This window comes from Archocentrus centrarchus, chromosome 2 (assembly GCF_007364275.1).
Source record: "Archocentrus centrarchus isolate MPI-CPG fArcCen1 chromosome 2, fArcCen1, whole genome shotgun sequence".
NCBI classification, from domain to species: domain Eukaryota; kingdom Metazoa; phylum Chordata; class Actinopteri; order Cichliformes; family Cichlidae; genus Archocentrus; species Archocentrus centrarchus.
The window spans coordinates 16,853,077-16,877,567 of record NC_044347.1 but is presented as its reverse complement, the minus strand read 5'-3'; the positions used below and the strand labels follow the sequence as shown (position 1 = coordinate 16,877,567).

At 40.7% G+C, this 24,491-nt stretch overlaps 1 protein-coding gene across 4 annotated transcripts; it reads left to right on the top strand.

Moving 5' to 3' along the window:
* Positions 1–253: 253 nt before the first annotated feature.
* On the top strand, positions 254–24,491 carry LOC115796089 (N-chimaerin). 4 transcript variants are annotated; one of them, XM_030752334.1, is made up of 15 exons: positions 254–316; positions 659–747; positions 3,899–3,937; positions 4,098–4,153; positions 10,769–10,800; positions 10,931–11,044; positions 12,478–12,604; positions 13,177–13,338; positions 17,887–17,964; positions 18,680–18,764; positions 19,216–19,389; positions 20,012–20,089; positions 20,171–20,308; positions 21,859–21,964; positions 22,080–24,491. In XM_030752334.1, exons 2-15 carry the CDS (start codon positions 729–731, stop codon positions 22,249–22,251), a joined length of 1,380 nt encoding a protein of 459 aa, XP_030608194.1. In that variant the 5' UTR covers positions 254–316; positions 659–728; the 3' UTR covers positions 22,252–24,491. The 4 variants fall into 4 exon arrangements, with proteins under 4 accessions (XP_030608194.1, XP_030608211.1, XP_030608216.1 ...); XM_030752351.1 differs by having other exon boundaries at positions 310–390; XM_030752356.1 differs by lacking the exon at positions 254–316 and adding an exon at positions 320–394.

Sequence of the window (24,491 nt, the reverse complement as noted above, 5' to 3'; positions counted from 1 at the left end):
CTGACAATGGATGAATGGATTTCGTATGACCATTCACATATTCTTCTGGCTGATTCTCTTTTACTTTCACGCTGCACTTTGTCTAGCAACGTTCCTGGATAACCGCTAAAAGCACCTTTTAATTTGATGACGCGAAAAGCAAACTGTGACCTCGTCTTTCTTCGACACGAAAGCAGCATCAGCGAGGTCTGTTGCCATAGTTACGAGAAAGCGAGAGAGAGCGCGACAGAGAGAGAGAGAGAGAGAGGGAGAGGGAGAAAGGGCGAGACTGCTCACGTGACCCAGCAAGATGGCGACTGTAATGTAGAATGGGGATGTGAGTACCACGTCTTATTGGCTAACCTTTAGGCTCTGAAACCAGCGTGTGTTCTCGCATTGTTGGGAGTCGTGGTTGGTGCGCTTTTATTTTACTACGACGCAAATCCTGTTTTTACAGTGTAACTTTAAAAAAGAAAAAATGGTCCATCAGCGCCGCTCAGTCCTCCAGGACTGCCTACCAACTAAAGTGAATCCGCTAACGTTAGCTTTCTTATACACCGTGCTTTTCAGTTATTGTGTGTCGTTACTCAGCTGGTTCTACTTTGGCCGGGCTGTCTTACCTACAGCTGGGGTTGCACACTTTCACCTTGCGCTGCTTTTGTGTCTTTTTGTCTTTCAGGATTTAAATTGAGAGAGTGGAAATCTGGATCTGCTGCCTAATTGTTCATCATCATTATCTTAGAATCAAGATGGCCCTAAATGTCTTTGGTAAGCAGCAACTCACACTACATGATTGCCACTGGAGCTTCTTATGGGTCAAAAATGTTGCGTCATTTTATTATTATTAACTTACAATCTGTTTTTTTTTTTTTTGGTTTTTTTTTTGACAACTGAAAGAGGACAGTGGGTGCAGAAGCTGGCGTATTTAAATAAGTTTTAAACCGTGGACATGATTTAATGTTGCAAGAAACACCCAGATCCTTTACCTAAGAAAAAATAGTAACACATCATTGTTTAAATATACTGCATGATGAGTAAAATTAACGTCAAAAGTAAGGATTTTTTTTTAGTGATTTTATATATTTGTAAATATTACTTATTTTTTTTATCATCACCACTGATGTGTGTCCGTCTCTGGTGGGTGCCAAGAGGTGAAGGCTAGTTTCAAATAATTGATAGTATTTTAATGATACCATAGAAATAAATGGTTCTGTTTATAGTTCTCATTCTTTATAACACGTCTTATTGACTCCTGATCAGTTTTCCCTGTGGAAACAATTTCAATGGATTTTCAATGCCCATCCTTCATGAGGAGGGTTTACTTTAACCCTTATTTGTGCAGCAAACAGGCCAGTGGTTCTTATGTGTGTTATGAAAAAGGAAAAGTGACCATTTGGTGTTGCAGATGCTGGGAGTGTGAAAAGCTTGTGTGTTTTGTCTGGTTTTGTGTTAGTTTATGTATCTTTGAGCCTGTGTTGCCTCAAGAAAAGGAGGGTGAGACGATTGCCCGGGGAGGATTTGGAGTTATTTTGAAGACAGGATACCGAGACAACAAGTGTTGAATAGATAAGGCTTGTAGAGTGAACTCAGTACACCAGGGCAGGAAATGGACTGTTAGTTTTGCCCATGCAGAGAAGATGGAAGACCAAATATACTTCTGAATTTGCCAGATGGCTTACAAAAATATATTTTAAGAGGCCTGGGTTAAAGGGGGCTTGACATGCTGATTTCCAGCTCTGTATTTTTGATTTTTGATTCTACTAAAATAGCTTTGCATGATTCATTGTTCTAAAATAAACCTTATTTATCTTAATATGTGCCTTGGCACAGCCCCTCAGTCCATCTCACGTCTAAAACAAGCCGTCTTAGTTCTTCTCCCTTTTAAGGCCACCCTCCCCTTTAAGCCACCTTTTTGCTGATTGGCTGCTGGACAAAAACAGCAGGTGAGTGAGGCTTTTGTATTCACAGCCAGAGCTGAAGACATTAAGGACATCTCCTCTCACTGACATCATACATCGACTGAAAAACTGTGTTTAGAGCAGTCTGAAGCCTGAGCTTTTGGCTCTCAGGGATTACTATACACATACTGACCTCATTATTTGAAACTCTGCAACAGCTGAACTGTATATGTGACACAAAATAGGGGTCAACTGTAAAATGTTATAGTTTATTTGTTCAGTTCAGTGTAGGATTTCTTAGTTAATTACAAATATACATTACGTTTTTTATATATATATATTATATATAATATATATATATATATATAATATATATATATATATTTATTTATTTTTTTGAACTCTTTCTTTTGTTTTTCAACATATAAATATGTGAAATGTGCAGTCCTGTGTCTGTTTATTTGCTTTTGGGTTCATGGATACATAAAAGTACATTTGCATGTATAGATAAATGCATTCTGCTACCGTACCTTATTGTAAACTATTTGTTTTTTACAAAGGGCAGGTTTATCCTGCACCTGTGCATTCACCTTGGTATATGTGTATAAGTTCTTAAACTCCAGAAATATTCCTCTGAAAATGGTCAGCTACAAGAACTGGACTGAAAATGAGTGAAAAAGCAGCCAGTATTCAAAGAACAATTTTGAAAGCCCTTCAGAAAGCCTGGAGGACTATTGCTCATGACCCATTTGAATTATTGCAAGAGTCTGGATCCTTGGAAGCAAAGTATAAAGAGAGGAGGGGTAAAACACAAAACTTTTGCACAGTACTATAAATACATGAAGAAACACAAAACCCAGAACATAGGATCTAAACAGACTATTATGCTGCAGTTTCTATACAAAGTATCAACTCTCATTAAAAAACAGTTTTATAGTTAACAGCATGTAAAGAAAGAACAAATAAACATGTCATACTGACCAATACCACCTTTGTCATGGTTATGTAACAAATCTCTCTTTCTCCAAATTTAAGCAGCAGTGTTAAATCTAATTTCTGTTGGGCATTGGGATCATTGTAGCAGTGATGTGACTTTGCACAAATGCAGCAGATATGAAGTGCAGAATGTTAAATTTGTACCTGGAAGGCTTTTGCAGGAACCACAATGGATGTCTTTGACTGGAAATGTTCAGCAGCTCCTCCAGAGTTCAACCAAACTCCAAACCAGCGCCTGAGGCTAAACTGTTTTGGTTTTAATCATGTTTGCTAATATTAATGTCAGCATTGTTTAAGGTCTGTTACAGCTGAACAAACTACAGGGAAATGCTGCCACAATGTTGATATCCATCTACAATTAATTTCACACGAGTCGGCCCTGGGCGGGTGGGGGGATGGCTGACAGTGAAAGCTAGTCTGAGCGTAACAAAGATAAACACTGCACAGCTCATTTAAAAGCGACTGCAGTATAAATGAATCTTTCACAGAATTTTATGCTTCACGGAGTAGATTTATTCATTAAGCCACTTAAACATGAGTTATGCTCAGTGCGGTTTCTGCTGTGGAAAAAGACGTAATCCATCAATTTCATATCCCAAGGTAATTGCATACATACTAGAAAATGAAGGAGTCATGCTGTCAGTGTCGGAGCGTAGATTTCGCTGTTTGTTTGGTTTGTTTCCTTCAGCAGTTTCAACACCCAGCCATGAAATTCATGCAAGTGCCCTAAAATCCTGGTGCTTTTACCTGACCTCTCAGCCAACATTTCACTGTAAACTGTTTGATTTTTGTGTGTATATTAAATTATCTGCTTTATGCTGGGTTAACATCAGGGAGATGGTGAACGATCAAACAAGCACATTCTGATGTCGTCCTATCCATTTGATGGATCATATCAAAATTTAGACACAGAGCTGATGGGGTGGGGGGGTCACTGTCATATTTTCTCCACTTGGGGGCACCGAAGCAAAGGAATTAAGTTTGAGCGGTGGTGAAATACATTGCTATACTTTCTGTGTCCTCAGATCATGATGAATACAGGCCACCAGTGTGGAAATCCTACTGTAAGTATCAATATGACATTTTTCCTGCTCACACATTGAGTTTTTAGAAACTTTTAGAACAGCAGTTTACTTTAAAAGTGTATCTGATGAAAGATTTTGTACTCTTTGTTTTGGGATGGTTGTTTAATGATTTTTATACATGGCCCGTTTTCTGTCATAGTATATCAGCTCCAGCAGGAGGCACCTCACCCACGCAGAGTCACCTGCACCTCTGAGGTGAGAAAACACTTCTTATTTATCAATCACCCGTTCTAGCACATCTCATCTTTTGAAAGCCACTTTTTATCCATGTGGTGTTGTAGTGAAATAGCATAAATCTACTACATACACAAGAGGCAAAGTAATAGTAATCATCTATGAACTAGTCTTCAAATGCAAAAATAATTTCTCTTTTGTGATTAATTTTCCTTGGTCATCTCGATGAGACCGTTCATCTTGGAGTTCAGATGTTTTTATGTTTTTATCGCATTTTTTTTGGTGCAATAGTTCATGACACTGCTTCACAATAACTTTACCTGGAAAATGTTGCTTCTTTAAATGTTAAATTTTCTGAGTGAGATTCTGAATGTTAATATAGCAGCAGAAAACTATTTGCTGTGTAAAAATACAGTTCCTGTTCCTGTTTGAGTAAGCAGTGTGTGCATGCTAGTGCATTGGCCATCCCCAGAGTTTATAAAGAACATAAAAGTTAGTCAGACGTTCAGTCGATTCCCCCCCAAAAAACAAAGCTCTCTGCCTCTCTGTGTTTGTGTGTCTGTTTCTGTATGTGTGTGTGTATTTTCTATGGGCTGCAGAGCAGATACACAACCATGGTGAAACAGAGAGCAGAGGAGAGCAGCTTGGACCCTTATCATGATGGCAGGACAGTGTTTCCCCACACATAGACTTTACTTGGGCAGGCCATCCAGGTACATTAAACACCCAGTACTTGTACTTTGCGATCCCTAGCCCTTCCTGTCTTGTTGGGTTTGTTTTTTTCCTTTACTAGCTGGTTGACCAGTTCACTGTTGTGGCAGTCATTGATCATTTGATCATTTCTATGCCTCTCCTGATTCTTTTGTCACATGGTCGTACAGTCTCCATTTTGGTCTGCAGCTGGTTACAGTAATCCTTGTTTTGCATTGGTGATCTGCTGCAAGCTGAGCAGCCCCTCTAACCATACCGTGCAGCAGGTGGAGAAATGGTTCATGTATCGCTGTGCCAGGCTTACCAAGACTGCAGAACAGAACAAGGACTACTGATACAAACTCCAGTTCAAGACAGTAAAGTTATAGTACATGTACAGGATTAGGAACCAACTAGATTGCTCTGTTATTTACTTCCAAAAACTGTATATATATAGTGATATTTATTCATTTATTTTAGAAAATGACCTGCTACCACCACTAATTCAGTTCAATTAAATTTTATTTATATCCTGCCACAACAAACAGTCATCTCAAGGTGCTTTAAAGTAAAGTAAAGACCATACAATAATTACAGAGAAATTACAGAGAAAATCCAAATGTCAAACAACCCCCTATGAGCAACCACTTGGTGATAGTGTGAAGGAAAAACTCGCTTTTAACAGGAAGAAACCTCTCGCAAACCCAGGCTCAGGTCAACTGCTGTGACCAGTTGGGCCAGTTAGCCTGGGGGGAGGAGGCCTGGCAATGAGCTGGGCACTGGCAGTGACTGTCCCCCAGTGTGACATCTAGTGGTTCTGAATGTATATAGCACTGTGAAGTCTACATATGGACATGCTGTTACTCAGAATCTACCGCTTTGCATGCTATGGAAACAATCGGTTCTGCTAAAACAATTTTAGAGAGTATGGGCATGTACCCTAATAGATTTTTCATGTGAAATAAACTGAAAGCATCCAATTTCAGCCATAAGCATCAGATGCTGTTTCAGTTGTTGGTTTCAACAACAAGTTAATGTGTGATTAAAAACCAACAACAGAAACAGAATAGTATGGATGAAGTCTGGAGTAAAGCAGGTTTCTCTCCTCAGAGAGACTGCTGACTCCGCTTGTAGCAAGACTGATTATTTTTCTGTTGCACTTCACCAGTCTGTTGTTTTCAGGGGTGACATTTGTCAAGCTGTCTTTAATCTACAAATGTTAGCCGACAGTATATCATGCCCTTATTATGTTAGCAGAAAAAGGTTTGTATTATTGAGGCAATCTAACAGGATTTTTCACACTCTGTCCTTGCTGTATTTAAAGCTGTTCTGCTTCGTTAGCAGAGGAACAAGCGTAACAGGATAGATGAGAGAGATCAGAGATGGTGTTGCGCTAAAGGTCACATGCTACACTAATCCTGAGCTACACAAAGGACATGAAAAATCTCTTAGCGTTATGTTGGAGCTGATGCTCGTTCCCTGAAAATGCAGGACTGGTGCTTCATTTGTGAAAGTAGTAGAAGTGATGACTTTATTAAGGAAACATTCAATTATTCCAGCAGGTGAATTCACTTAGAACAGCTTATTTTATTATTACAGCGAACTGAAGTATGTTTGTCTTATGTTGGAACGGTTTAGTTAGAAGAGGGCTCATCCTAGCCGAGGGCATGCAGGTGGTTTGGCATGTTGCTGATGTCCACTAAATGCCACGCAGCAGCGCATCTGCTCAGTGTGGTTTGGAGAAATCCAGGGGGATTAATAAAGATTTGGGGGGGGCATTGTACATCTGGCTTTTGTGTGTAAAGATAGTCATCTTATGGTATGATGGGAGGGTGTGTGTTGTGTGTGTGTGTGTGTGTGTGTGTGTGTGTGTGTGTGTGTGTGTGTGTGGTGTGTGTGCGCGCGCTCTAAATGAGCAGCTGTTGTGTTCAATGCCCTGGCCTTGGTTTGCTAGTCAGTGCTGACCCAGTTAAAGCGAGCAGACCGGCAGGCAGACAGGGTGGAGGAGCCCCCCCCCCCCCCCCCCCCGCCACCAGCAGCCCCACTTTGTCTGTTGGGAGTGTAGCCATATGTGATTTCATGATGCACCAATAAGCACTTTTCTGCTGCTGGTTATTTTTAATTTGGCATGTAAGAGTAGCATAAAGGAGACGAGAGAGAGAGTGTGTCTTTTAGCTGAAAACCTGAGGTTACACTGTCTTCTGGCTATAGCAATAACATTTTTAAAGCAGGGCAATCAAACAATCAAATTACACGACATTTAAAAAAAAAAAAAACAAGCACACCCTGCAGTAGATTTAAGTGACTTAGTGCTGAAAAGATTAATCGGTTTATTGATATCACTTCACTTTAATGGACAGACAGAGAAGAGTCTTGGAATATTTATTGCAGCATGAAAAACTCTGTTCTTTATCGGGTTCGTTTAGTGGACAAAACCCAATAACACCTCCCTGAAAGAAAAAGGTGAACTAGATATAATAATCACAAACATTTACTGGTTCAACGCTTCTCTTATATTATTAGAAATGCAGTAAGGGGTCAGGTTGAACAGCTTAAAGACGTTGAATTAATCGTGATCATGTTTTTTTTGGTCTGGTTCAATATTATAAGTCTCCCACTTTCTTTACAAGTTGGTTCCCACAATAGTTCTCACATGTTGTGATATTTTAAAACTATAATGTTAAAGTTGGTTGCCACTTGATATTAACTGAAGGGTTAACATTTGTTTCAGCTGACAGTCAGCTGAAATGTTAGGCCTTGCCGATCTTTTATCACTTCTTCTGGTTGCTTTATTTATTTTTCCATGGAGCATAGTTACTCTTGTTTTGATTTTGCTTTTTTGTAGTTTTGGTTTCAGGCACTTTGTCCACCTCCATACACTCATAATTTGAGTGTGATGGAGGTGAGTATTTTTGCCATAAATTAATAAATAAAAATTATTATAAGGTTTTTGGATAACAAAAATTGTGTTGAGAAATGTGATATAGTATAATTCTGCTATAACTGGTTAATCCTTTCTCTCTTAAAGAGGACTTTTTTAAATTTTAATTTAGTAGCTGTTGTAAATGCTAAAACAGATTAAATTAGCAAATGGCTAATACTGGCTAATGTCAACCCTCTGATAAATCAGCTGGGTTTTAGTTAGATGTGACTCACTTTTGAAGTTGACCTAGATTCGGGTCTGGATCTATATCATTGGAAAAGAAGGTCCATATTTAGACATTTTGCACTATGTTTTAACAAATGCATATCAAACAAATAAGAAATTGGTAGATATCATCTTGAGATCCTTCTTGAAGTATGCAGGCTCTGACTGCCCCATTTGAAACTTTTTCCTTGTTTAATATGAACATTTACCATTGTAATAGCATATACAATGTTAAACAAAAATTAAAAGAACACTACGAAAACACATCAGATCTCAATGGGGAAAAAAATCATGCTGGATATCAATACTGATACAGACTAGGTAATGAGTTAGGAATGAAAGGATGCCACATCATTGGATGGAAATGAAAAGTATCAGTCTACAGAGGGCTAACTTCAAAGACACTCCAAAAACCAAAGTGTAAAATTCATTTTGCCTGAAATTTCATTGCAGCATCTCATAATGGTACTCAGTAGTTTATATGACCCCCTCGTGCTTGTTTGCATGCCTGACAACAGTGGTGCATGCTCCTGGTGTCCTGGGGGATTTCCTCCCAGATCTGGATCAGGGCATCACTGGGCTCCTGGGGAGTCCGAGGTGCAACCTGGCAGCATCGGATGGACCGGAACATTAATGTCCCAGAGGTGTTTTGTTGGATTTAGGTCAGGTGAGGGTGGGAGCCATTTAATGGTATCAATTCCTTCATTCTCCAGGAACTGCCTCCATGCTCTCGCCACATGAGGCCAGGCATTGTCATGCACCAGGTGAAACCCAGGACACAGTGCACCAGTGTAGTCCTGCCCAGTGGCATTAAGGGTGCTGTTGCCTAGCCTGTAGAGGTCTGTGCGTCCCTCCATGGATATGGCGCCTCAGACCATCACTGATTCACCAAAAACCGATCACATTGAACGATGTTACAGGTAGCATAACATTCTCCACGAGTTCTCCAGATCCTTTCATGTATGTCACATGTGCACAGGGTGAACCTGCACTCATCTGTGAAAATAACAGGTTGCTAGTGGTGGACCCGCCAATTCTGGTATTCTATGGCAATTGTCAATTGGCTCCACCATGCTGGGCAGTGAGCACGGGGCTTACAAGAGGACGTCGGGGCCTCAGGCCACCCTCATGAAGTCTGATTGTTTCATCAGAGACATTCACACCAGTGGCCTGCTGGAAGTCATTCTGTAGCTCTGGCAGTGTTCATCCTGGTTCTTCTTGCACAATGGAGCAGATACTGGTCCTGCTGAGGGGTTAAGGACCTTCCTTGGCCCCGTCCAGCTCTCCTAGAGTAACTGCCCATCTCCTGGAATCTCCTCTATGTGCTTGACACTGTGCTGGGAGACACGGCAAACTTTTTTGCAATGGCACATATTGATAGGACATCCTGGAGGAGTTTGACTACCCATGTAACCTCTGTAGGGTCCAGATATCGCCTCATGCTTCCAGTAGTGACACTGACCCTAGACAAATGCAAAACTAGTAGGAAAACAGTCAGAAAAGATGAGGACGGGAAAAAATATAAGTGGCCCCAACCTGTAAAACCATTCCTGCTTTAGGGGTTGTCTCATTGTTGCCCCTCTAGTGCACCTACACCAAAGCAGCTGAAACTGATTAACAATGTCCCAGAAGTTTAACTGACTCAATGTTATGCTCTGATTTAAAAAGTGTTCCTTTTAATTTTTTTGAGTAGTCTATATGAGTGAAAATGGGGAATGTGTCCTCTTTAGGTTCACTTCTACAGTATTTCACATCTTTGCTTACCGGCTCTGTCTGGCACACTAAAAAGAATCTTTCTATTTCACTCTGTGGCCCTTTATTTCATCATTTCATTCAAAAGACAATAAAAGGACTGAAGATAAGCTTCCTTTTTGGTTCTTTCCCCCAGCTTGGCACTCAACAGTGTGTCCATTGCATGCATGGCTTACTGACAGGCCTCAGAGCAGATTTGGAAGCTGTTCAGAGGTGCACGTGCATGACTGACAGCAAAGAGATTGCATGTCTCCTCTCTCCTTATCAGAATATGTCTGTAAGATCCTCTCTGGATTTTACCAGCTTGACCATTTTTCTTTTTTTTTTTTTTTGCATTTGAGTCAGTAGGCATTTAGTTAGTGCTCCTGACTTCCACTTTGTTCTAAAAATAAAAGCTGGTTTCCATCATGGATCCATGTACAAGGTCTTGATTTTCTTTCCCTGATGGCTTCTTATCTGCGTCTTATGGTGATTGAGTCTCTTTTTCACACACACATATACCCCCACACCTGCTCCCACTCACACACACACACGCACCCAGCATTTAAGTTAATATTCACCATTGTTGTTAGGCCCTGGTTGATTTATTGGCTTGACAGCAGTTTTGTTGAGAACACGATGTTCAGCTTTTTATCTGACTCATGCAATATTCTCTGTGCCCACACACTCACGAACTCTCTGTCTCTCACACACACACACTCAAACTCACACACGCGCACTCACACACATACACGGTTTACATTTGAGTGCTGAAAATGTTCCAAATTTTTTTAACATATTTCATAAGAGCACACAAGTTGTGTGGCGTTAAAGCATTTTTATACACTGCATTTTAGTGTTATTATTGGGGTTTTTTTAATGAATGATCTCCAAGCAGCATATGACATGGCTGAATATTACCATTAGTTTGTTTCGAGCCTTAACTTTTGTTTGAAAATCCCACCTGTTGTTTTTTCTTTTTGCAGATTGGTTCATTCTTCTGCTTGACATTTGATGTTTGTTTGTTGTTGGGTTTTTTTCACAATCACCTTTTCTCTTTTCTGCAGGTTGAAAACCGACCTAAATACTATGGCAGAGAGTAAGTTGGCTTTCTCTGTATTAGTGACTCATTTTAGAATGAGGATGCTTTTCAACCAGTATCTGGATTTTTCTTCATTAGATTCTTCAGTTTATCCAGTAAACTTACGTTTTGCTCCTTTTGCATCCAGGTTCCATGGGATGATCTCAAGAGAAGAGGCCGACCAGCTACTGAGTCAGGCCGAAGGCAGCTACCTCATCAGAGAGAGTCAGAGGCAGCCGGGCACATACACACTGGCTCTAAGGTATGCTAATTTGGAGAGACTCATATAGTCAAGAGCTTAGTGGTGCCACTAGATTTTTCCAGAAAACAGAGCTAATTTCCACCTACAGTGCCTGTTCAGGTATACACAATATTTAATGATCTGTAAAATACAAATACATATCGAAGATGCAAGATAAAAGTAATAATATAATAAAAACTATATTTGATATAAATGTTGTTCATGTATTGGTCACAGTGGATTTTCTTTCCTAAATTGCTTGTACTTTTAGAGCAGTGACAGTTTTTAAATGTTTTTCCCCTTATCTGTGTGACTGTGTGATTGACAGCTATATCAATACAGTATCCAGTGCCAGAGTGAGAAGTAGTACAGCCACAGAAAGCAAATGTAGCCATAGAAAATCACAATGTTTTAAGGTATTCTGCTTTGCCCTAACTTAAAAACTATCAATAATACACACCTCTGTCTTGGATGCATTTGTTTGACAGGAAAAGAGTGAGTGCTGCTGTGTAAAGCATCTCTACTTGTGTGTCCAGGTGCTGTGAGGTGTAAGGGTTTATCTCTCCAGTAAAGTCAGGAGTTGAACTTTGAGCAGCTCAGGTTTACCTGCATGTTTCCTCACACTAATCCTTGTAAAAGAATGAGGAGGGGTGATCTTATGCAAGTGTTCAGAAGCCGGCTGTGAATCTGAACTTTGCTCCATGTTGCACCTTATTTTCTTTCAGTTGACCCTGCTACCCACAATTTACTGTGAGCTTTACTTGACTGTGAGCTATAGTTTTCTCAGAGTAGGTGTCACACTTTTAAATGGGTGCATGGCTTAATTTGAATTTAGTTTTGGGTCAGTTCGGGCTATTCATAGCCGTGTCATTTTTCCACCTGCGCAGCTGTTCTCACTCATTTACTGTCCCTCTTACCCCTGTGGTTATAATTACCTTCCATAAATACCCTTTCATAAACTGGAGTCCCAGTCTGGGTGGCAGAAAAGGAAAGGTTGGGTTTTGGGTTAATGATCTAATAGTGCTGGTTTATCTCACAGTGGTTTCATTGTGATACACTGAGGAGGAAATAACAGCGTGAGTGTGGTGGCCCAGTTCAAAGTCTGTCTGTTGATTAGAGTTTGTGCCATTCTTTTCTGACTTTATTTTAGCAGAAAGTAGAGCAGCAGTATTTTAAATTAGGATTTCAAATGGAGAATGGCAGCATTAGAGATGAAGATATGCAGATAACCTCAGTTTTTGGCCCCTGCAATCACAAAACTGATAAATTCAAGGTTATTGCTAATTTGGGCCCTTATTTAACAAAGTCTCTGAGGTTTGACTCAAACCTTTAGGACACATTCACTGACAAATAATTACAAAGAAAACATAAAATGAATCTTGATTTTTTTTTTTTGAATACTAAATAACTGACTTTGCTTGTTTATGTGTGTGTTTGTCCCTTTTCCTCTGTAGGTTTGGGAACCAGACGAGAAACTTCCGTCTCTACCATGATGGGAAGCACTTTGTTGGGGAGAAAAGGTTTGAGTCCATCCACGACCTCGTCACAGATGGCCTCATCACACTCTACATTGAGACGAAGGTATGGGTTTGCGTTGGTGATCTCTTCCTCCTCCTTTTTTCATTTACATCAGTACTATAGGGCTGAGAGACACAAAAGCTGTGATATCTCAGTATAAATTATGGATGGGTATTTGCCAGAATAGCAGCATTTAAAAGAAACTTGCAATGAGTTTGACAGGTAGAAACCAGTCAGTTTGGCTCACGTTTATTCACCCTCTTTGGTTGATCGTGCAAACCCTTAAATTCCTTAAAAAAAAAAGAAAGACAGAAGGAAATTTCAAATATTTCTGATTCAAAAGACATTGCTCCCCATTCAGTATCATTTGCTTATTCAACTATAGAAAAGTAATACAAGATACAAAACAGTGTTGGAATAGCCATAAATAACCTAAACCTGTGTCTGAAGAAGTGAATAAATATAAAACCCCAACTACAGTCAACTACAACAAAAGATACCTGAATAAGAATATACCAAACCTGTAGGTAAGAAGCAGGACTTTTTGCACCAGAAGCTTAAAAAATTGGCTGTTGTCTCTAGTCTTGGCACATTGTTTCCAGGTTGTACTTAGAGTGATTTAATTTTCCTCTCAGGCAGCGGAGTACATCGCTAAGATGACCATAAACCCTATCTATGAGCATGTAGGCTACACCACTCTGAATCAGGAGCCCACCCTGAAAAAACACCTGCCTCACAGCCAGGAGGAACCCGACGGACTGACTCCAGCCAAAGATGACCGCAACGCAGAGGAGAGGGTGAGAATAATCAGTGATCCAGACATATCCTATGTACTGTGAGAAGCAGTGAGTTTCATGCCATCATTATTGTTCAAACCTGAAATCCAAAACCTTAGAGTGCGTCATTCAGAGGATGTATACTCAACTTTAGAAGTTGCATAATAATAATGAACCTTAGTTTGTAACCGCAGTGAATAAAAGTTAACATTTTTCAAACTCATCAGTCCCTGCAAAAAATGTGGATTTTTAAGATGGAAACTGTATCGACACTCAGGCTGAGATCCTTCCTGGAGCTGAAGGCCGGGGGGATCTTAGCCTGAGATTTGTCCTAGTTTGTTTGGTCCTTCCTTTTTTCTTTTTTTTTTCTTTTCTTTTTAATCAAATGGCAAGGGATGAGGACATTGGCATCAACAAGACATGGAATATCTAAAAAAAAGGCTTGACATTTGAATATTTTGGTCATTTGTATGTATATATGTACCATATCTCCTCCTTAAGGGGTTGAACGAAGCTTTGCATGAACATCGTCTTACATAAGGAAATTATTAACATCTAACGGTCATCAAAATGCATATCTAGACCCCTGAAGGTGTGCTGTGGTATCTGCACCAAGATGTTAACAACAGGTCCTTTAAGTCCTGTAAGTTGCGAGGTGGGGCCTCCATGGGTTGGACCTGTTTGTCCAGCACATCCCACAGATGCTCAGCTGGACCGAGATCTGGGAAATTTGGAGGCCAAGTCAACACCTCAAACTTGGTTTTTTTTGCTCCTCAAACCATTCCTGAAAATAACATCCACATGGATGGCAGGGCCCAAGGCTTCCCAGCAGAACATTGCCCAAAGCATCACACTGCTTCTGCTGGCTTGTCTTTTTTCCCATAGTGCATCCTGGTGCCAGGTGTCCCCTTCTTCTGTTGCTCCATGGTCCAGCTCTCACATGCCGCTTTTCCACCAACGGGGTGCTGGTGCCAGTATTTGAACCGTTCAGCGGTTTTTCCACCACGAACACACTTAGTGCTCAGCTGAAAAATGAGTTCAACTCGGGCCCCGCAAGCTAGCTGATCTGGAACCAAGAACGCGTGACAAAAGCGGCAGAAGGGCGTGACTCTGCCGTCTCAACATAACCTTTTCTACCATATTACACGTGTATCACATGAGAAAAGCAAAGCGATTTTCACGGCTGTGAATTAGGTTGGGCTCTAAGGCTGAACTTGCTGCTTTATATCAGTTCATATCACAGATAAAAGGGCACAAAGTGCGTACTTGTCGTCTTGCTCGTATTTTCTGTCTGTGTTTACCTCTGTGCTGCACACAGATGCTACAGTAGTTTTGTTTGGACCGTAAAATGTGTTCGTAGCACAAGAAAGGGGAGCGTGTTCTCCCACGTTTGCGCTCTTCGGCGTTCGTGTCCAGACGAGGACCCGCCCACACTCATACGTAAAAGAGCGGTTCGCAAGCGTCACATTCAATGGAATTTTGTTTGAGTCAGCACTAAATACAGAGTGAATAATTGGAAAAAGCACCACAGGCCTTGCTAATTTAACCATTTAGGGTTACAGTGTAGACAGCATAGTTATGAAGAGTTACACATTTCTGTTTCAGTCTAACCAGCAATATATGGTATAAATGTAGTAATTTCTTAAAGTCCCTGAACCTTGCTGTTCCATAATGTAGTACACAAAGTATCAAGAAATCATAAATGTGTACCTAAAAATTAGGTCTTAAAATCTTAAGAAACCATCTAGAGAATTCAAATAAGCTGAGGAAAGTTGGTGTAAATGCAGCAGCAGGATGGAAGGATGAGAGATGAGGAACGTGGAGAAAGAAGGTGAAGAAGAAGGAGGCGGAGGATGGATGCAGAGGAGAGATGGCCTCCAGCCAAGGGCTCTGCAGTAAAATTACATAACAGCGGTTTGCCTGCAGAAACCTGCTATCTCCCAAAAGCTACTAAGCATTCAGGAATCAAGTTTGTTGTCGGCTTATTAATTTTCATTCAGATGTGATGTAATTAGTTTTAAAGCAGGGATGGAAGGGTAACTTTTTTTCTGTAGGTGGAGGTTTTTTGTTTTGTGTATAAGCCGAGGATTAATGAAGCTGATTATCTGGTGATGCTAATCACTGGGCAACTTTTAATGCAAATGTCAGTTCTGCAGCTGTGAGTTTGTGCTGATAAGTGCATGCACCTGCATTCAGTCAACTGCTATAAAACCCCCAAGACTCCTGCATACACACACACACAAACACTTGTGAGTATAATACAGTCCAGTTTCCACACACTCACTCACACCAACAGGCACAGTGCAGTATGTTTATCTGCTAAACCACTGCTCAGCCTCATGAGGCCTTGTGTGACCTGCAGTGCATGACCACCTGCACTGCACCTCATACATCACTGTCTGTGTGTGTGTGTCTGTGTGATGGGGGTGGTCCACTGTACGTGTGTGCCTTCATAATTGGGTGGATTTGCAGACAAAGCAGTACATACGCCTGTGACATTGAGACCAGAGGCAGCTCCCTGTAGGGAAGACAAACACGAGGGGAAAATCATATTTCCCATTCTCATTCAGCTAATCACCTTTTATTATGAGGGTAAACTTCATTTTATGGCACCTGTGAGGGTGATACAGATGTTTGTTTTTAAAAATTAATTGTTAAGGCCCTGTTATGAAATTGAATTCACTAGACAGTAACATGAAACGTGGCAGTGAAAGAGAACTGCACCTTTGATCTTCCACAGAAAGTGGCATTCAGAAGGAAATATTTGATTTATTTTATTATATATATATATATATATATATAAATAATTATTTAGGACCATAGATTTTATCCACAGCTGTTTTGCTTGTTCTGCTTTTTTCCCCCCCTTTTCTGTCTCACTGTGATTAAGGTGCTCTTTTACGAGCCAACCTGCACCCTGCTGCATTCAGCAGGGTGCAGGTTGACAAAAGTCATTAAATATCCATGAGCAGTCATACAATTTCAGTGTTGTGTGTGTGTATAAGCCGAGGATTAATGAAGCTGATTATCTGGTAGCTTGTTTTAATTGGATTTGTGATGAAAAATCCAAAGATTTTTTGGTTATATCTATTTGTAAGTCCACATTTTCCATCGAAGACACAGAGCATGTAAATCTCACCTCTTGTTTGCCCAAAACAAGTTAAAAGAGAGAACCCCCCCCCCCACCCCCACCCCAGAGGCGGTACTTTATGAATGTACTTCTTCTAAAGTGCACTTAAGTGAAAATCCAGCCCTAAACTGCTCTTACATAATGTCTCTTGTATGATATGAGACAATGGATTCAACCCAAGAGCAATCTAAGGACATGAGGTTTGTTTTTATCTGTTACAGCCTGGGTTTGTTTGCAGCAGCTGCTAGCTGTCATAAATATTGGAAGCGTTAGAGGAAAAGCGGAGCAATGTGCAGGTAGAATGACAAAAGAGAAAGAGGGGAAACAAAGAGGAAGAAAAAGTGTGAAAGAATGAATGAAATAAACAGATTGTTTCTCAGCTCATTCTCCCTCCTTTTCTCCATCTCTCTTGGGACAATCGAGGTGGCAGAATTGGTGACGAACAACAAGAAAATGCAGCGTCCTGATTGGCTCCTTCCCCTCTCATTGTGACCTGTTAAATTCATCCATTGCTGCACCGTAGCTCAGCCTACCCCCCCCCCCCCCCCCCCCCCCCCCCCCCTTCTGGCTTTCTCTCCGCCTCCATCCATCCCTCCCTCCCTCCTCAGCGCTGCTTCTGCCTGGTGTAGAGGATGGGGAAAGCGGATTAACACACACACAGCCATGTGGGCTGAAGCGCTCACCTACACGAGACCAAGACACAGGAATTCTGTCGCATCAGGATTTCACAAACATCTTCCAAGAAGTCGAGATTTATTGAGTTTTATTAGCTGCAGTTTTTAAGACAGATTTCATGTTTTCTGCCTGGCTGCCTGGCTTTTGTTTGTTGTTTTTTTTTTTGTTTGTTTGTTTTTTTGTTATGAACTGGAATTGCACCATGCAACCCTATCACTATGCAGCACTAATCTGATTGGTTGAGCTTTGTGGTACTAAGACAGCAGGATTGGTCACGTGCTGGCTCCTCAGTTTGGGATGTTGTCAGATAGACCTTTGAAATTATTTGACTCTTAGTTGTTTTGCTGTTTTCTACTCATAAATTATTCTGGGATTTTTTTTTTTTTTTTTTTTTTTTTAAACAACCTTTAAGAATAATTTCTTTTTCAGCAGTCTTATTGTTTTAATCGGTGGGACTCTGACTTTGTTTTCTTTCATAAGTCTCAATTCCTACTGGTCCCACAATGCCGAGCCAAGAGTCGTATGTTGTTAAGAGAGGTAAAAAGAAGTCGCGCAGGCGAGGCGAGAAGGAAACAAGTCAGAAGGGTTCTTTGTTTACCGCCGCATTCGCCTTGAATGCCAGTGCTGGTTCAATTCCCTCCTTGCCACTCTCCAGCAGCTCCTCGGACCCCGGTGCAGGAGCCAACTGGGCACCAGCCCCCTCCAAACCCACCTCCCCTGCTTCCACTTTCTGGCAACCAATCCGATCTTTTGCCCTTTCACAGCTCACATCACTGGTGCGGCGGGCCACCCTGAGGGAGAGCGACTTGGCACCCAAGTATGAGAAGGTCCACAACTTCAAGGTGAGATGCTCCTTCGCTCGCTAAGTCCTGTTTGTGTATGTGGGACTGAGTGTATGCGTGAGTGTGTGCTGCCAGGACTGCTGATTCAGCTCATGGGGACTTATTCAAATTCACCTCAGAAAGCTCAGACTGTTAGGAAACACACACATTTCTGCTTTTATGTTTCATGCTTTCAGCCTTTGTTTACTTTTATATTTCCATATCACCATTAGTGAGGGACACATGATGTCCTGGGCTCAAAAGAAATGTGGTTTGTCCACATTGACTGAGACACACATACACACACACACACACACACACACACACATACACACACAGACACACACACAAAGAGCACTGCAATGTGATGGAGGTTATTAGCATTTCATTATACAGAGCCAATTTGTGCAATAAATGAGCAGATTAAAACTCTGCTCTCACTATAATTTGTCTCTGAGTACCCTTTCAGCACCCCTATTGTGTCTCCATCAGTCTTTTGTCATTCCATAATAAAGGTTACTGCTGGTATTCAGGTATTACTTGACCCAGTCTGGACTATATGAATAATTTTCCTTTTTCCTCTGTATAGCTGGTCAAGTGCACAATTATTGGCTGTTTTAACTAATGTATTTCACTTTTTATTATTTCTATGACCAGATCTTCTATTTTAATAATTATTGTGGTAAATTTACCATTTAAACACATCAATTCTTCTTTTTTTTGTCTCTTTAACCAGGTTCATACATTCAGGGGCCCTCACTGGTGTGAGTACTGTGCCAACTTCATGTGGGGTCTCATTGCTCAGGGAGTGAAATGTGCAGGTAAATCACCAACAAACAAACAAACACATACATCCCTTCTCCCTGTTAATGCCAGTAATCTTCCTCTTCCAAATATGATTCAGTTTCCGCCTCTTCCACTCGTACTTTCTGTTTTAAAGCATGACTCAAAAGTGGGACAGCAGGCTCAAGTTAGTCACTTTTGCGGTTGACTCATCTGCTGTGTTTTGTGGATTTTAAAATGTTAAAAGACTGGTTTTGGTGCCAAAGAACATGCTGTCAGTGTGATCATTACTGCATGTGTGGGTGATTGAACTGGGCCTCTGCAATGCCTACATTTAAATACAACTTTTACCATCCATTCTAGTAATTATCCTTAAGTATCCTCACAAGTACACTGATTTTGCTGGTGGATTACTTACGTAAAAAATGAGAGATACCTAAAAATGGGCATAAAGTGACATAAACACATCTCTGTGTGTTTTTCTGTCAGACTGTGGGTTGAACGTCCATAAGCAGTGCTCCAAAGTCGTCCCGAATGACTGCCAGCCGGACCTTCGGCACGTCAAGAAGGTGTACAGCTGTGACCTGACCACGCTGGTCAAAGCCCACAACACCAAGAGGCCCATGGTGGTCGACATGTGCATACAGGAAATTGAGGCCAGAGGTGAGAGAAAGAGAGTGCAAATGTGTGACTCAGAGATTTATATAACAGAAAAATCCTTTTAAGTATTGTTTGCAGCAAGGTTAAGAGAGGGGGGGAGGAAGGGAGAACGCCCACGAGGCTGGCGTGCATACGCAAGATGCTTTTGCTTTTGTGTGTCAGCCCACCCACTCGATGCTAAAAAGATGTACGCAGGCAGATTAATCTGTGAATCTAGGTGTGTGTGAGGAGTGACAGTTTTCGCCTCGAGAGGGCTGCCGCAGACAGGACTTTATTGATGACTTGAGTGAAACTAATGCGTAAAAATCAATAAAGGCTTGAAATGATTGAACTCGACTGGAGCGAGAGAGACAGTCGACGTCTTCCCCCACACTTTCTTTTTTCCCTTCTACCTTCACTCATCTTCTCTCTGTGTATGTTTGTTTTAGAATAACTCCTATATCCATAGAACAGTAAAGAAACACTCCATTTTATCATAGCTTTAAGACAGAAATAGCAAAAATTCTCATTAGAAAGGCTGCACATGGTGATTTTTTTTTTTCTTTTTCTTTTTTTTAGTCACTTATACAGAATTTAAGCTCATTTGATACATCAAATTAATGTTAGTATGATTTAAACCTTCCAGGTCTTCAGTCAGAAGGTTTGTACAGAATATCAGGCTTCAGCGAGCTGATTGAAGACGTCAAGCTGGCCTTTGATAGAGGTGAGTGTCGCCCCCTGCTGTTCCTTAAGGCTTCTCTTATAGGATCAATGAAATGTCATGTGTTCGATTGCTCCTCAACAGATGGTGAGAAAGCAGATATTTCCTCAAATGCTTACGAGGACATCAACATCATCACCGGAGCCCTCAAACTCTACTTCAGAGAGCTGCCTATTCCCCTCATCACATACGATGCCTACCCACGCTTCATAGAAGCTGCAAGTAGGTCTTCACACTTTCTTTGCCTTCATAGTAAAATGCTGTCTTAACTGGTTCTTCTCAGAAATAAGCTGAACCAGCTTCTTAACCAGACTTGTTCCACAGTACAACAAAGAAAAGCGAGAGAAGAGTTACTTATAACAAACCACACCAAGGAAGCAAACCTAGCAGAGAAATACCCTAAAATATAGGGAAATAAGCAAAAAAAAAGCAGTCCTAGACAAGCCTTTATCTGCTTATAACCCTGACTTGGGGTAACCACACAAAATGTGATAAACCAAGTTTTGAATGTATTAAGACAATGAATTAAAAAGAACAGAAATGTGCTGTGGGAAGCCTATCCACTGGCAGAGCCTGCTGGCTGAGAGTGTGGAAACGTGGGTTCGAGGTCATCTTTGGTTTATACCACAGAAGGAAATTTGTTCTGCAGCAACAGTTTGCATAATATCAGAATACACATTACCAGATAAGCTAATGCAGAAAATTCATAAGCAAAAGTGCACAATAACATTTATTATTAAGCATGTCAGTGGCACTAGGTAAGGAGGAGGCACACAGTCTTTTAGCCCTGCAAACAAGTGTCTCAAAGTGAACAGTTCAGACACTCCAGTACACCATTCGCCTTCAAAAGACTGACAAGACTCCTGAGCTTCCCACTGGACAAATTTAGGTTTCTGAACCAAGCAACAATAGTAAAAGTTTAAACGGATTCAATTAAACTTCAATAAAAGTGAGTCATCGTCTGTGTGACGGATGAGGTCTGACTGTTATCGGGTGCAGGTGAGCTCACCGTCATGAGGAGGTGGTTCATAGATTACATGAAATTCTTCACAGAAAACAAAATTTAGTGCATAACAGTACCACATGTTGCTTAGGTATAGAGTATCCTGTAATTAGACTTCCTGAAAACAGCTTGTATATAAAAGATGGATGTTTGTGAAGTCCTGTTTGTTTGAAGCCTCAACTTTAGCATTATGGAATTACCATCTTGGTTTTCAAGGGGCAATAATGTACGTTAGCACAGTTGGTTGGTTTATAGCTAAACCAAAGAGTATCTATTACCTTCCTTAACAGAAGTCCATGCCTTTTTGTTTGATAATTCTGGCCATTTCATGAATAGAAAAGGGTTTATCCATGTGTAAATTAAACTATACTTAGTAAAAATACTGATCTGATGATTTTCCTTTGAAAGGCCAAAATCTCTATAATGGGCCTCCAAAATAGTTTAAAAAAAAAAAAAAACTTTTTAAGTACCCACGCTCTAAAATCATATCTTGCTTTATTGTCTATTTTACTTTAAAAGTGTTTATAATTTACAAAATTACCATCAACTTTTATTAAATAATACTTAAAATGTGTGACAAAGGCCATAGACTCATTTGGAAAATGTTTGCTGCATTATATCAAATGAGAATTGGTCTTTTCTCGATGGCTTCTATACAATCTGACTTCTTTTTTTTGCCTTCTGAGGGGTCGCCCCCTGCTGGCTGCTGACCTGGAGGCTAAATCCATCACTTGTATAGATACATTATCTCAATGTTTGTGTGTGACAGAGATAACGGACCCAGAGAAACGCCTGGAGGCCCTCCATGAGGCCTTGAAGCTGCTGCCACCAGCTCACTGCGAGACGCTGCGATGCCTCATGGCTCACCTCAAGAGGTCAGACACACACGAGCTGTTGTTTCACTGTGTTACATACTTCTGTGGTAGCTGAGTTATTATTTAACTATTGTTTTTACATTGTATACAAACTTACCCCTCTCTCTTCATTCAGAGTGACGCAGTATGAGAAGGAGAACCTCATGTCCAGCGAGAATCTAGGCATCGTCTTTGGCCCGACACTTATGAGGGCACCCGAGCTGGATGCCATGACGGCGCTCAATGATATCCGATACCAGAGACTGGTGGTGGAAAGTCTCATTACCAATGAAGATGTGTTGTTTTGAGATACAAGTGGAGATGAACAGAGAGACTGGGGAAGATGCCTGAATACTTTTAAAGATAAAAAGATGACTTCCCACGAGAAAATGAAGGAGAAACATGCAAGATACTCGTGTCTGGCTAGCAAGGATAAAAAGTACACTACCTGCTTGTGTGAGGAGTGGAGAAATGGAGAAATGAAGGAAGTGACTTCAAAGAAGCAATTTAAATAAAAACTGTCTCAAGTCACAGTAGCTTTGAGTGTAGAAGTGGATGGAAGGATGAAGTGTTTCCCTACATTTTAATGAAAACCTGAGCAAAGCTTAAGTCACTGAGCCCTACTCCATCGTCACAAGTTGGCATTAGAAACCTATTATTTATCAGAAGGATAATGAACATGTGTAGTAGAAACACTTCAGGATCCATCTTTATGTTCTTGTGTTTTCTCCCTTAAAAGCATACCTTGACATTTTTGGAGTATTGAAAATGTTAGTTTGGTTTATCATTGAAATCAGATGTTATTGCTAGCCAATAATGGTTTCCAACTGTCAATGCAAGCGCTTCTGATTCTGCCTACTTTCTTAGTGTCAAGGTGTCTGATTTAATTCTCCACAACAGAAGCAGCAGCAGCAGCACTGGCTTCCTATCAGTTGACAGCTGGATTGATGGATGGATGAATGAGTGGAAAAAGTGTATTGCTCACCCTTGGCGCATCCTCATTCCTCCAGATGGAACTAAAGTGATTTGGACCTATTGTCTTTTTTTTTTTTTTTTTTTTTTTCTTTTTTCATTCCTCTTCTTTTGCATTGCTTTACAGCTCCCCCTTCTGCCCTGTCACTGAATTATAACCACACAGCAACCAGAAAACGGCAACTAAGTCTTTTTTGTTTTTTCTTTTTTTTTTTTTAAAGGTGTGATGCTGTGTAATTACTCCAAGTGATAGAACGGGCAGAGCTGTAAATTAACAATCCTCTGTTCTCTCACTTTTCCACTTGCCTCGGGTTGAAAACCTGACAGGAAATGACACTTAAAATTCAGCGAGAGTCTATTTAAAGGAAGCATATTTCCAGTTATCTCTACGCTGGAAGATGTCGTGCATCTACCCAAATGAAATGTTGCTCCTGACTGAACATATACACATAGAATAACAAAGATTGTGCCAGACCATCTGCCAGACAATGACACACAGTCTTTACCAGTATTTGTCAGGCAGCTCTAGCTGTTAAACTTCACTGTAGTGGCAGGTGCTGAAGTGTGTGTGTGGGGGGGGGGGGCTTGAAACGCAAATATGTAAGCCGGTGCTTTCTGATGTTTTTGCTTTGGTTTGTCATTTGTATAAAGCAGCGTTGTAATTAAGCAGTGTTTGTTATGAAGCAGATTTTCCGATGAAAGTACTAATTGAAATTCATGATCACTCGCCCGGCCGCAATTCAACAAAATGAAGCACGCTGATAATTTCGAGGCCTGTCTGTATTATTGGCCTGAGCGGGATAATTGGAGAAGTTTTAATATCAAATCCAATCCCAATTGCTTTGCATCTGTGCTTTGCTTCTCTTTCTGTAAACATGTTTGGAAATCATGCATCTGTCACTTGTGTTGATGCCACTTAATCTAACTGTGAAACTGTGGGAAGTGATGATAATTACACGCCCGAAGGCCAGTCTGTAGTTCATACCTTTCTCCTCTTAAGGTCTGCCTTCTGCAGTGAAAATGAGATTTTGCCTGACTACAGCAGGTGACAGATAACAGAGGTTATTGAGCTTGCTGTAATGTTTTGATGCCATGAAAGCAGTATTAATAATGAAACTTGTCTGCAATACTTCTCTTGGTATTTTTTTGAAACTAGTGCCATTGTAAAGGGTGGAGGTGTAGAATGGAGGCTTTATGCATGTACCCCCACCTCCACTAACTCACCTTGACTCATTCCTACCCCCATTTTTGTCGGGGGTCACTGAGTAGTGACGACCCACCAGTCATGGATACTTTTTGTTTGTTAAATGGAGCGTACCCATGCAGAGCTGGGAGTAAATCACATGGATGTAACATAAAAATAACATCAGCAGTTTTCTAACTGATTATGTTTTAGGTTTTTATGTTATGTTTATTTACATTGTCTAACCATGAACTAACTCTTATCTGACTAACCTGATGACAACTTGTGAGCCTTCAGTGATCTGTGATAGCTGCTTTTTAGCTTCATGATTAAAATGTCCTTTTTCTTTTTATTAATGTCTTTGCTGTAAAGAATTTTCTATATGGTTTATGC

Coding starts and splice junctions, on each gene's coding strand:
- LOC115796089 (XM_030752334.1), top strand. Junction 18,765..19,215: donor TCAGGGAGTGAAATGTGCAG/GTAAATCACCAA, acceptor TTTTTCTGTCAG/ACTGTGGGTTGAACGTCCAT. Junction 21,965..22,079: donor CTCATGGCTCACCTCAAGAG/GTCAGACACACA, acceptor CTCTTCATTCAG/AGTGACGCAGTATGAGAAGG.